This window comes from Neopelma chrysocephalum, unplaced genomic scaffold, assembly GCF_003984885.1.
Source record: "Neopelma chrysocephalum unplaced genomic scaffold, ASM398488v2 Primary Assembly neopelma1_26, whole genome shotgun sequence".
Lineage (NCBI taxonomy): Eukaryota > Metazoa > Chordata > Aves > Passeriformes > Pipridae > Neopelma > Neopelma chrysocephalum.
In genome coordinates, this window is record NW_020897695.1 from 12585652 (window position 1) to 12599921 (window position 14270).

Sequence of the window (14270 nt, forward strand, 5' to 3'; positions counted from 1 at the left end):
TATAAAATTAATATAACAAGGTTATATTAACATGAGTAAACATGAGTGTTGAGCCACAACCCCAGGCTTATTGATGTGGACTAATGTAGTAGATGGTACATGGCTTGTGATCCTCAAAGAATGACTTTAGCTTGCTCAGATAAGGTAATTGGAAACAACTACATTGTTTTAAAGGTAATCAGCTAGTTCAGGCCTTTACCCTTTTTGGAAAATGGTGGATGATTATATGCAGTAGGCATATAACTACTCAAAGGAGTTCAATTAGCCAATTTTTTTTTTCCTTGCAGGGGAAAATACTTTGATAGGAGCTTCTCTTTGTTCATTAATATATCTCTCCAGCAGTACAGGAAGAATCATGAAGGGCCAGGGGGTACTTCAGGGCAACATTCTTATGAGTGGATGTTAACAATCTCTATAAAAGCTACACACAGAGAACAAGCACTTCATGCCATTAATGCATGAAGGTACATTAAAAATCAGTGAGAGCCTTTTTTCTTTCTTCCAACCATTGCTTTTTATTTTTACATATCAACAGCCATTGACTTTGAAATGAGACAGGAGGGTTTCATGATACATTTCATGCTGCGAAGTTTAAATCCCAGCCCAAAAGCTGTGTTGGTTTTGGTAAACCTAGCATTACAGTGAACAGCATCAGGAGATTGGTGGGGATGCATGATGAAGAAACATTTTTATAAGCTGTGGTGGCACTCGCTGCTTGTGTCCATGCATTGTCTTTTACCTGCACCCTGAACATGTTTCTTTTTGAATGAACTTGTACAAGGAGCAAAAAGAAAAGCAGCGTGGAATTGCTGGGCAAAAGAAGAACTGTAGGTCTGAGGTGCAGGGGAGGGCACAACTCAAAGAACAGAGGCTGGGTCACCACCTTGGGGAACAGAGATCACCAGTCATTGTCTTCTGTGTCCAACATTTTTTGCTCCCACAAAGCGTTCAAAATGAAATCCAGGTGTCTGCTCACAGGCCTGAGGCTGCCATGGCTGCTTCTCAGTTGCCTCTTCCCAAATCTGCCGATGGGACGAACCCCACGGCCCACATACCAAAAAGGATCAATCTCAGGACCTGGAATTCAAAGCAGTCAGTGAGGCATCTACCACTGCACTTAGAGGCAGTGTTTCCTGAACATCTTGAGAATGTAGCCCACAAGGAAAAACAAGGGGAAACGCTGCAGCCAGACACACAACTTGCTGGTGCCTTTGAGAATTGCTTTCTATGTATAGACTACGAAAGAAGAGAATTCAGACGCAAAATGAATTTTCATCCACCTGGTCTGCAACCTGTATTTTTAACATATGCCAAATTATCCATCAGATTTTTCTGCAGTGTGTACCAGGTACACTATTTCTATAAGCTAACAAATCCACTGGATTGCAGAGGGGGTTCCTATGTGAGGGGTAAACATGAAAATTAATTATTGTTCACTTAGCAAGTTGTTTTCATGGGTGACTTTTTTTTTTTCCTTTTAAAGCATCTGACACTTGACTTATTTTTGTAGTCTAGTACAGTTCTGGAGCAGGTGTGGAGAGGGGTATAGTTCTATTAAAAGACTAAGATATAGCAAGAGGGAAATTCTACAATGTGCTGGAGATGATCCCACCCCAAGGAAATGCCAAATCATTCCGAAGCCAGAGACCTGTCAGGAACAGGAATAGACTACAAGTTAAGCGCATTATGTATCATCCCAGTGATATGAAAGTCTCAGGCAAGGCAGGAGGATTTTCCCCAGTGCATTTTGATGCTTGAACAGAGAAAATAAAAAATTCACTTTGCCTTTAAATTTCTCCATAAATATATCTTTTAAGTCTTTCGGCACAATGTTTAACACCCCTCCTACCCAACAAAACCCAAGTAACTTTTTTCACCCATGTACCTAAAACATGTTCCCAACCCAACATGTTCCCAACATCTCTAGTCCTCTTTAGTGGGGAAAGATGTGCTACTGAGAGCCCACGCACCTTACTCCTCACATCCCCTTTCTCCCACTCCACATACAACCATCAGCCTTTGCTCCTTGGGGAAAGATGAGAATTCTTGATACGATTTTCTCAAAAATCTTTTGGACTGCGTGTAACCTTTTACTTGGGACACATGGTATTGTCCCTCACCTGGCCAGCCTCATTTCCTCACAGCATCTCTGAATGGAGACACTTCAACTACTTGTATTTGGACTTTCAGACAACTTGTGCTTCCAGACAGAAATGAAGATGTCTGTAAAGTGAACTTAAGCTTCTGGCCTTTGCTTTCTTGTTATATAGAAGTGGTTGTGAACTACACCAGGTCTGCAGAATACAGCTGATATTAGGTGCTTAACTATTTGATGTATACCACCTTACATTTTCTTATCTTTTGCATATTAGTGTCTTCTCTGATATTTATCAGCAATAATGCTATTTGCCTTGGCTAATTAAAGGCTATGAGAAAGACATGAAGTTCTGCATATGCACTGACAAGAGTTAAATGGAAGCACAGGGTCCCACACCAACATTTCACCATAGAAACACCTACATGGATTTGCTGCTGAACTTTGCCTGACAGCCCAACCCTGATCCCTCAGTGCAGCAGAGACTGCGAGGTCACCATTATGTCAGGTGAGAATCATACTTACTTCTGTTGTCTATCTGATGTTTAAACGGCCTGCTCTGTCCTGAAGCAAAGCTGAGCGATACCAAGAGCACCAGCACATAGACAGTGACCAGCTTTAAGCGGTTTGGTGACCACTGGGCACGTGGTGTCCAGGAGATTGGATGCCACATGACAGAGCAGTGGTGGGAAGGCTGTAAGGAAAAAAGCGAACATGGGGAACACACGAGTTAAAGTTCTCAAGGTGAAGTAACGTGTCAACTGTAACAGCGTGCTCCTATCCAACAGAGCCATTTCTTGGCTCTAAGTCCTGTGGAACACTGATGCTGGGGATGTCCTGGGCATTTCTGTTTGATGGTCAAGGCTATGCAGTGAGCTATCTACTGAGGTAAAAAAAGATTTTCTCTGCAGCATTGAAAGCCCCTGATGTGGTTTCACAGGGCACTCGAGTCCTGGCCCTGAGCTCACTGCTGACTGCTGTGTGGCCCTCTGTATGACCATGGGCATTGGCCACCAAAGTGTGTTTTAGCCACTACCTCCAGCATCCTTTCCTCACTTGTAAAATGTATCTAACATTTGCATTTTACACACACTTTTTACAACTAAATGCATTTCAGTATTAAAGAGGATGACCCTCCTGTGTCATCACAACCAGGGTGCAAAAGTACGATTTCCAATTATGGTTTCTGCTGATAGATGTCCCAATCCTGTAAATGCACCCAGATACAACTGAATGAGAAATGCCTCCCGTCTCCCCATGGGACAGGCTGGGCAGAACAGAAAGTGCTAAGCTGGGAAAATTGCATCCAGGAGGTGAATGAGCCCAGGCTCAGGTTACCACTGTCTCTAGCATTTTGTACAAGCTTCCTTGCAGCAGTTCTCCCAGCTGACATGCCAGGACAGTCTGTCTTGTAACATGCAAGGTCTGCCTATGTATTTGAAAGCCTGGAGCCTCTCCTACAGAAGTCAGCAGGAGCCCTGTTTGCTTAAACATCACTTATAGGAGATATATAAGCACAGATCTATAAAAAATCCTCTCAGCTCTGGCTACATAGAGGCTTCTCCTTATGTATGGGTGGGGTTTTTCCCCAGTTGCTGCCAAAATCATAGCCTGCTTTCAGTACAGGCAGAGCAGGAAGGAAAATCTTTGATGCAAGATGCTCCTAAGCACACCAAACAGGCAACACAGCAAAAGCACATGGAGAACCTGGTTGAGTCTTTCATTAAAATGCAGTCAAAAGCTCCTTAAGCCCTAGTATTCAGTGAAGGTTTCCCTAAGGCTTTTTCCCACCCCAACAATTTCTTACCAGGCAGTTAAGAGGAAAGTGATTTTAACTCATAATATCAGAACTGCGGTTTAACTTTTTCTAATTTAAATAGCTCATGACAATCTCATGACAATCACAGAACTACCTTAGCCTAAAACCAGAGGGGGTGAATTCTGCCTTCAGTTTCAGCTGGGGTAGATCTCTTCTTGCTCCATGTTTAGCAAAGCCTTATGTTCAGTGACAAAAGAAGATGTTTTTAGGCATCTCTCCAGTGCGTTTACAGGGTTGCTGACAGGTTTTCCAGGTTACTTGCTCTCTCGTTTTGTGTCTTGTTTTTTGGGAACTATGTTACAGAAAGGAAGAACTTGTCTGGAGCTCATTGTTGATGAAGGACAAAAATACAGGGAAAAGCTTTTAGCACACACTTTTTCCTAAGCATGCCAGGTTTCAGTCTCCACCAGCTGGTCCTGTGCCTGAATCAGTCATCCCAGCCACCTTCTACAGTGCTGTTATTTATTGAACTTTTTACTCATACTCTTATCCTGGCTAGGGTTTCTGCAAAGCACATCACTCCCACTGCTCCTCAGTAACATGCCACCCCTAAATAATCAGGGGACTCAGCATCTCTAATCCTCCCTCATTTTTCTTCTCCTAATTGTCCCACCCCTGTTTATATGGGAAGAAACACAGGCAGAGGTAATGCCAAACACTTGACCCTGAGCATTTCTAACACCCAGCTCCATCTTGTCACTAAGCAAAAAATCCTGGTTTACCCATGCACAGTCCTTTCAAGAGTACTGTGGCTGAGAGATGGTCTGTAATCTCCTGAGGTCCAGACCTGCCTTAGCCCATAGACCTGCAGCTTTCTTTCGAAGGTGAAATTGAAATAAAAAAAACAAGACTTCATACAGTCGCTCTGATGCCGTCCATTTTCAACCATTAAATAATCATCAAAAAATTTAAAAACTGACTATTTGGAACAAAACTTGACACAATTAAAAGTTACAGGAATAATTTTGCTCCTGGAGCTCAGCAAAATTCGGCACCGCTGCTATCTGGTCAACTTGCCAGTTCTGCTTGGTGCCTAAGCAGAGTAAGTCTTTAAATTTTGGCTGAGCAACATCTGTGACAGTAGTCTGGCAACTTCCATTGACATGAGAGGGGAAAGTTAAAGCCACAAATACAGTTACAGTGAAGCCACGGTATCACAGCTTGCCATGGGTCTGCCTCAGACAGGGAGTGGGAGACCAGCCTGGCTCTGCCTTTGGGCACACAGGGGCTCTAAGCATACAAAACTCAAGATCTGTTGCAGATCCATCAGGTACAAGCCTACCATGGTTGTCCTTGAAGACAAGGTGCTATTAGCTCTTTAAACCCCAAACAAGGGTTTAAAGATTAAAGATTAAATTAACTATTTAATCCCCAAGCCAGCATCTTACGGGAGATCAGCGGCTGTGTACACCTTCTACAGTGCAAACGTGAATAACTGTCATGTTCAAAAGGAGCCCTGGAAGTACCCATGAGAGATCAGACCCTGGGTGAACCCAGGCCTGGGACCATGGCCCATTTCAGGGCTGAACGGCACGAGAGGCATACGGCTGCACTGGAGGCTGCTGCCTGTGCTCTCCCTGCAGGGACACACCACTACCTGAGGGCTCAGCCACATTGCCTCCTTTGCTACAAAAACTGGACAAAAGTCACTTAGCACAGAGCACAGCTGTATATATTAGCGTAGGTAAGCTAAAGCCCAAAAAGAAAAGAGGAAATCAAGCAAGAGCCTGGACAAGCACTGAAGCAGATAGAGGGAGGCACTCACCTGTTTGCACCAAAGCTGCTTCTCAGGTAGTCACTGCTCCAAGTAGAAGCAGGGCAGCTGATGGGGGCTTGTACCTTTTATACTGGAGGGAAGTGGGCTTGAAGCAGGGAGGGGGAGTCAAGAGGTGGGCCTGGAGTACGTCAGCAGTACTAGTGAGCAGGATTTAAATTTACAAAAGGAGGAGTAGAGAACGGTGGCTCTATTAGAAAGCCATTGATCAGGGAAGGGGGCAGGGAGCAGGAGTTGAGGGCAGCACCAGGGGTATGCAAGGGGGGCCTGGCAGGACACGTGGCTGAGGCCTCAGGCCCACCAGGAGGAGAGCAGAGGGAGGAGGCTGTTGCTGTGTTCCTGTGGGTGAGGGGACACAGGCAGCCAAGAGCAGCACTAGCTGCTAAGCTTTCTACAAAGGAGAGCCAAGCCCTCTGTGCTGCCCGGCTAAGATGCTCTGTCTGAAGAACATATCTAAGGGGGGAAACACTCACAGCTGGGATGAGGTATGGAGAGAAAGAGGAGAAAGTGGGAAGGTCTCAGGGCCAGCAAGCTGCAACAGTGCAGTCCATGCGCTCCTTCTCCAGCCCTTGTTCTTCTTGCTTTGTCCTGTCCTTGGCTGTTGCTTGGGATCTTATTTGATGGCAGCCCTAGTTTCATTAAGCCCCTAACTCACAGCTGGGGTCACCCACGTATAAGTTTTAGGTCACGCTGCAGCACAGCACCCAAGTAGCTGATGAAATCAGTTGTGATTCAGTGCTTAAGCAGGCACTTACCAGTTTGGTGGCAGAGAAAATTTCACCTGCATGAGACTATCTTGAGCAATATTGTATTTCTACAATAGGCGCCTCTCTTGAGTGGTTATTTTTAACTCTGTCTCTTGACTAACGTGTCATCACAGCCTTGCTGGTTAAGACTTCACTGTGTTAAGACCATGTTTACCATGAGGGCTTGCAGAGGAGCAGCAGCTGAACTGACAGGTGTTTCACACCTTGGGCACCATCCTGCAGAGAAGCTGAGATGTGAAGCATTACTGGGCTGCCTGAGAACCACAGGCTCTCTCTGCACAGACACAGAGTTGTGCTCCAGTCCTGGTGGGACTGACTACCTAAAGAAACCCTTTCTAAGGCTGTGCTTAGAAAGGGGGCTCTGAGGCCTGACTCTGTCTATAAACTGACACTGGGTAGGAAATGCTGAAAACCCATTAGGATGAAGAGGAAGTTCAATAGCAAATCTGTCATTCAATTTTTCTATAAAGATGCTTCCAGTTGGGAAAACCTCAAAGTACAAATAATGCTATTTCACTGCAGCACCTCCTGAAAGAAATAACATTATTTTATTTCCTAGGAGCAATTGTTGGGTACTTCTACAAGGAAGCATGATTGACATTTTGCCTGGCCCTGCCCTTACTCAGCATCCAGGCATCAAGTAGATGACCCCATCACCACCACCACTTGGGAGAGTATGGTCACCAATTGGGGCAATTAAAATAAATTTCTCATATCTGGGTAACAGTTTGTTTTATGGGTATATGTATGGACAAAAATGGTAAAGAAGCCTGAGAAATACTTTCTATTCTCCAATTTTCACCTAGCAAGAGCTAAAAGAAGTGTCTTCCTCATCCAAGTTTTCAAGAGTTTACTCAGACTACTCAGGATGACAACTACGAAACATGAAGAGCACTTCAAGTCCATGATGGCACAAAAAGTCTTTTTACACTAATACAATCAATAATAGATACAAATGCTTTCCTCAGAAACCTCCTTTTAGCATGTTCCCTTTGAACCTTCCAAATGCTCCCTACGTAAAAATCAATCTGTATCCAAGAACAAGGCAGTAGCTGTGCTTCTGCCATTCTAATTTTGTGTGCATGCGTGCAGAGGGTATCTTCTTAGTAAGTAAAACTCTTCATGGTGTCTCATAGTAGATCTTTTCTCTTACTGTTTTTCACATTTATTTTAACCAGAAAATGTGAGTATCCTTTCTCAATGTCTAGTGTGCAATTGCTGGAGTAAGAGGGTTTTTTCTCCAGGATATGCAGAATCCTGTCTTGTTTTGTTCTTTTGCTAGTGACCTATCGGCGGAGAGGCTCGGAAACACACGCAGATGATCAATGTGATCGGCGATGTCCATTTATTATTTAAATGAGTTAACTTTCATACAGTTTAGTTTGTTCAGGGTACATGCTTACAACAAGGTGATTGGATAGCTCAGTCTGTGCACGCATCTCATGCTTTCAGTTTATTGGATCTGAAGCTCTGTCCATGCGGCCTGAAATCATACTTGGCATGCAAAGTCCCTTCTATTGATCTGTCTCTTTATCTCCAGTTTCTCAAGGCTTTCTACTTATAAACATACTATTTTCACATACCTTATAATTATAAACACACAGCTAACAAGTATAAACATTGCATATTTTCACACAGCTTGTAAGTATAAACATTACACCGCTTGCAACTTCTAAAGTCATGTCAAGCAAGGCCTACAAAATGCAGGAAAAATTGTTCAGAGAAATCTCTCTGCTCCGGCCACAGTGACCCTAACATCTTAAAACAGAAGTAAAAGTCTTTTTCATCCCATTTATTCTTTCTTGCTGGCACTGCAATGTGATCCTTTCAACAGCACAATCATTTTTACCAATTGTCACCTATATGGAAATTACTATGTAAAAAAAATGTATTCAATGTCCTCATGTGAACATGGTTTGCTGATTGGTAAATGCTGCCTGCAAAATAATATGTCATACAAAAAACAAACAAGCAAAAAAAAAGCCAATATTAGGAGAACCAGCATTTCAAACACTCTAATACACTCACCTACCTTCATTCTGGCCCAAGGTTGATCTACTGCAGCACCTTGGTTTTGACAGTGGACAGCAAAGAACATCGATGGAAAAGTCTAAAAACAGGGAAACATATTTTGACATTCCTCACTAGACTCTTCTCGCAGACTCTTAAGCCCTGTGGTCCAGAGGCTTCCCAAGCCAAACGTTTCCTTGTGGTAGGCAGCCCTTGATGAACTGCTTCCCTTTCGCCGTTGTTTCTTGAACCCATGTAAATTCTCAGAATCCACAAAATTGTGTGCCAAGGACTTCACGGCTCTTCCTCTCCTACCAGAAGGATCAGGGCTCTGCATCTGTTCTGGACACACCATTTGCCAGTTTCAAGAACTTCCATTTTCACTTTCATTCAAGTATTTTCCTTTTCACTTTCAGTCATTCTGACTTTATAAAAGCCTACTATAAAATGTTCTTAGCAACAAAGACTAATAAATTACATGGCACTCTGTTTAAATGAGCCTCTTCAGGCATTTCTCTTACCAAAGTACTATTTTACTCCATCCTCATTGACTGGATTTCATCATTTCTTTCCACCAGATCACAAGTGAACTACCACAGTGCTACATACAGTACTCAGAAGCTTCATAGAAATAATCCTGGCTTCTCCTTTGAATCAGAAGAGGGCATAAGACTGACACTTGTGCTGCCTGGAGCTGGAAATTCTTAACTGACATTAACTAGGAAGAATTTGATGATTGATAAGAGGCCCAGTTGCTCTGAGTTTGAAGGATTCAGGACAAGTTGTATTCAAACCTATTCAGAAAACCATGTCAGTTCAAGCAACTACACGAAACTTCTAATTACGTTTAGCTTTACACTGAAGCTGTTCTCTACTAACGTTCAGGTTCAGAGAAAAGCCAGTACTGGCTTTATTTTGGAGCTACTTTTTTTCTTTGAGAAAGAGGACCATCTAGTGGTTAATGCCGAAATTATCTTGTTTTCAATCATTACCGAGCAAGGAATGAACCCCCACATTTCAAACAAAAGCATGTGTATCTTGAAATCTGGCCATGTACTGAAGCTCAGCCAAACTACATAAGAGCCCAATTCTCACAAGTTAGGCTAGCTATCCAAGTGTTTATCAGCAGCACAATGTCCAGGTTGCCCAGTCTCCCAGTTAGCGCTTATTGGAACAACTTGTTAGCAGCTGGGCAGCTCAAGCATAGACTACAGCTCAGGACATCAACCAGCCTCCACAAGCTCTTCCTCAGCACACTGTGGAGGCTTTGCACCAGAGTTAGAGCTTGGATGGAAAAATACAAGTCAGGGTTGGCATGGTTACAGCCACCTTCAAAACTATTCTGCTGACGGGAAAGGGAGGATTTCTCCTGACACTTTTGCTATTCTTCCTCCATGCTAGAAAACCACCAGGCAATCTCCTGCACAGAGGTTCAGGATGTGCAGATTCCAAATGGAGATGGATATTGTAGGTAGAATCATGTAGTGGAAGCAGGGAAGATTAAAGTTCAAGAAAAAAAATCAAGGATGGAAATATTTTTGCATATCTCTCAGGCATCCAGCACTTTGACATTAATTTCAGAATGCCAATATTAGGCCAGCAAAGGCCAACTTCTGGTGCTGGAGTGGAGCAGATTTTGTGCACAGAGTAGTTGCAAGATGGAAATTAGTCTGCTATGTGCCATTTGCATGTTTCATGCACAGTCATTTTTTCAGGCAACTTAAACTGCTCTTTGAACACTGAGTGCTTCAAGCAGGAATTGGGTTTCCAGGCTGTTGCAGAGGACAGGTCAGCATGCAAGTCTGCCATTTTCTGGTAAGGTAGACTGCAGGACCATGTACAGGAGATCTGCCTACAGGAGCAAACCTTAATTAAATTAAATTTTAGCTTTGTAAAAGCACCTAAGGAATAAAACTTAAAATATTAGGATGCTACACATGAGAATAATAGTAGTATATATTAGAATCGTGTCTGTAGGAAGTGAAAAGCAATGTTGTTCATTCTGGTTATTACAGAAGGGCAGTTGCAAGTAAGTGGGGCCTTGTGCAAGCACACAACCAAAGACATATGTCATACCAAGTCCTAAACTAAAGCATAGCTTGAGCCCCTACTGTGTAGGTAACTTGTTTTTTTCCTCATGCAAGGCTTTTTCATGGCATTCCCAGCCCATTATTCCAACACAGCAATTCTCTGGAAGAAAAAAGTTTCTCTCACTGATCTGGGTTACCTGTTGCTCCTCAAGGGTATCTGAAGTGCTTCTGAGCGTACCCAGTGAAGGTGCAATTCTGCACTGGGGTGACATTTTAAAGTGTACTTTATGGTTTCAGTATGTCATATTTATCATCTGTATGTCAGTGAGTCTCCAGTTTTAATCCCTGCAGCTCATCTAATCATAAATAACCTCTAATGATTCACATGCAGCTTGACAGATGAACTGAAATACAGTAAAAGGAAAGCAAGAGGATCTCTAATTGCTATTCATAAGCAGGTCTTGCAACTATTACATTTAAATAGCCTGAAGCCAGGATCAAGTTAATTAGTGATAATGTTCTTTTTTCTGGCACCATAGTTGGCAGGTTGTACGTTAGTCATGGAGAGGCAAGGGTCTCATTCCCAATCCATTGTTTAAACTCTGATGTCTAATAATAGTGAATGAGATTAACTCCAGCCTCTGCTATAGGACAATTAGCCGTAATCGGAAATTTAACAATTAAGCAACAACACCTCTTGCCTCCACTTAGGTTTTAAACTTATTTTAATTGCTTCTACCTTTTTTGTTTGCTGCTGTTTGCCACGTCTGCTTTGCCCACCTTTCTTCAGGCTAGGATGGCTGGAAGCCCTCGCAATCAGGACTTTCACAGTTCCTTTGCCATGAGCGGCTGCTCAAGAGCAATGGGAAGGACTCAGTCAGGACAAAAGACCTCAGAAGAGCTGACAAGGGGCAACAGCAAGAGAAGCATGTCTCCAGCAGGATGCCACCTGTCTCTGCCCACAGTCACCAAGGTTTGGTGCAAGGTGGTGGCACAGACTATATTTGTGTCAGACCTTCGTGACGGGCGTGACACGGAGACCTGCAGCTCCCTCTGAGGAGGACAGCAGAGGGAGAGCTCTTTGCAAGGACACAGCCCCAAGAGACCCTGCCAATGCACATGGACATTGTGGCAGACTGTCAACAGTAAGGGTGCTGGCCACCACCTTTGTTTTAATTTCTGCCCAGTACATGTGAAGCTGTGCAGTTAGGGTTTGTTGCCATTCCCTCATCAGTTGCCAAGGTTTACACTTCAGAACTATTCATTGTGGATCCATTTTAAGGATAAAATAATCACATCTTCTTGGCTTATAAAGGAGCTTTGTTGCTTCCCAGACACCAAATCTCATTTGTCTGCAAACTGTAGGATGAACTCCAGAGATGCCCAATGAGCCCATAGGACTGGATTAACCCGGCAGTGAGAATTAGAAATGTAAAACTATTTTAAACGCATGAGGATTCAAAGTAAACACATGAACTGACACAGCAAGCAGAATACTCACCTAAACCTGAAGACTTGGACTTGGGATTTGTGTCTGAAGATCCACTGTCCTCTCATTCATAGCCAGGCCTGTCCCCAGACTCTGTCCTCTTTGGTTGTCTCAGCACAACTGTTGTAGTATTATGCAAGTGGAGTGGATTTGATGCAAACTTTGAGTTCATTTTTTAACTCAAATTACTTTGCAGATCTTACTCATCCCAGTGCCTCACAGACACTAGGATTGGCCCAGATAAGGTAACAAAAAACAGCGGCTGAAAGAAAAAAAGGGTGATGGACCTGCTTTGCTGCTAGGAAAAAGTTTCATGGGATGATGATGGGAGAGCAAAAGAAAATCTTGCAGAGAGATGTAGAATTAGCAAGACTGTATCAGAGACAAACATTCTTGACATTAGTAGTAATGTAAGTTCTCTGAGAGAGTTGCTATAGACACCTTGGGGTCATTTCCCTGAGGACGGGTGTCCTGAGCTTCCTCAGCCTTCCCAGAAGGTCTCTCAGTGTCTAGCTCTGCATCCTGAATCCACAGACATTGTCCAAATCATGGCATGTCTCTGACTGAAGCAGGTATCTCAAGTTCTTGCCTCATCCTCCCATTACAGCCCCAGGAGTGCCTTTTGCAGTTGCTTGGGAAAGACCGAACCCTCCTCTAGAGCCCATGCTGCAGTGAAAGGCTGCATCAATCATGGTAGCAAAGAGTAAGCAGGGGTTTTGTACCATAGCAAATGGCCTTGCTTTCCCCATGGGAAAAAGAAAAGGTTCCTTGTAAAGCACCAGGACCAGAAACTTTCTTAGGCCATTGCACACTGGCATTCATAAAACTACTGCAGTTCTGATCCAGGCCTTGGATCACAAAAAAAAAATCCCTCTGATTTCAGAGGACTGAAGCTTAGTACAAAAGCAAAAATAGGGGAAAAAATTACAAAAGATATACAGGTTCTGGCAGCTGTGCCAATGCAACTAGATTACTGGACATCTGCAAAGCCATTAATCATCTCCTGAGAACTGGCAAGCTTTGTAACACCTGCACACCTTTTTAAATGCAAATTTTTCCCACTACAGCCCCCGCACCGCTGATGTTCTCCCAAAACAGGGATGGTCAGTGGGAAGCTGTCGCATGGGTGCCCTCTGGGGCCACACACCAGCCGTCCATCATGGCCCCCCTGGGCTGGGGAATGGCATCTGCGCCCACCTGAGAGGGAAGGCGAGGGTGCAAAGCTCACAGAATGACAGAACTGTAAGGGTTGGAAGGGACCTCCACAGATCATCCAGTCCAACCCCCCTGCCAAGGCAGGGTCACCTCGACCAGGTGACACAAAAATGCACCCAGGTGGGTTTTCAGTGTTTCCCGAGAGGGAGACTCCACAACCTCCCTGGGCAGCCTGTTCCAGTGCTCTGCCATCCTCAATGGAAAGAAGTTCCTCCTCACGCTGAGGTGGAATTTGTTGTGTTTCCAAGTTGTACCCGAAGTGGGGATGCAGGTGATTTGTGGGGTATTGACTGCCTCCCTTAGCATATTCAACATTTAAAGCAGCAATTTGTCCAGAGAATGGAGGCCTGAAGGAGGGGTGTTTGTAATGTATTTTAGTGGGGAAAGGGAAAGTGCTCTCTCAATTTCAGATCAGCTTGAAAAGCACCAAGCCAAAGGGATGCAAGGATGGAAGGGGCATCTTTGTTTCACCTCCATGGAGAAGACCTTTGCCAGGGCACAGCGGTCCCTGAGGGCTGTCAGGGGGGAGAGCAAAGGACTCCAGCAACCTGCCAGTGGTTCTGTCAGGGCCCCTGCTGATTGAGGTGAGGAAGGACTGAGGTGCCAGAGAGAAGGGCACTGAAGCTGATAAAGGGTCTGGAGCACAAATCTGATGAGGAGCGGCTGAGGAACCTGGAGTTGTTTAGCCTGAAGAAAAGGAGGCTCAAGGGAGACCCTACTGCTCTCTACAACTACCTGAAAAGATGTTGTGGCAAAGTGGGGGTCGCTCTCTTCTCCCAAGCAACTAGCAGTAGGACACAGTCTTAAGCTGTGCCACGGGAGGTTTAGGTTGACCATTAGGAAAAATTTCTTCACAGAAAGGGTGATTAGACATTGGAATGGGCTGCCCAGGCAGGTGGTGGAGTCACCGTCCTTGGAGGTGTTTAAGGAAAGACTGGATGAAGCACCTAGTGCCGTAGTCTACTTGACGTGGTGGTGTTCGGTCGCAACATTTGGTTTCCAACCCGAATGACTCTATGATTCTCGGAACGGGTCTCCTGCGGCTCCGTCACGTGCGGGCGGCCATTTTGT

The 14270-nt window shown here is 44.2% G+C and overlaps 1 protein-coding gene across 1 annotated transcript; it reads right to left on the minus strand.

The window, feature by feature from the left end:
- Window positions 1-441: 441 nt before the first annotated feature.
- Window positions 442-6784, minus strand: LOC113963970 (prolactin-releasing peptide-like). The gene is made up of 3 exons (XM_027675586.1): window positions 6610-6784; window positions 2621-2789; window positions 442-1077 (listed from the first exon to the last, which is right to left on the minus strand). Exons 1-3 carry the CDS (start codon window positions 6610-6612, stop codon window positions 899-901), a joined length of 351 nt encoding a protein of 116 aa, XP_027531387.1. The 5' UTR covers window positions 6613-6784; the 3' UTR covers window positions 442-898.
- Window positions 6785-14270: the final 7486 nt, after the last annotated feature.

Bases quoted from the DNA above. Each gene is read 5' to 3' on its own strand.
- LOC113963970 (XM_027675586.1), bottom strand. The intron at 1,078-2,620 runs GTAAGTATGATT...TTTGAATTCCAG, and splicing joins ACATCAGATAGACAACAGAA to GTCCTGAGATTGATCCTTTT.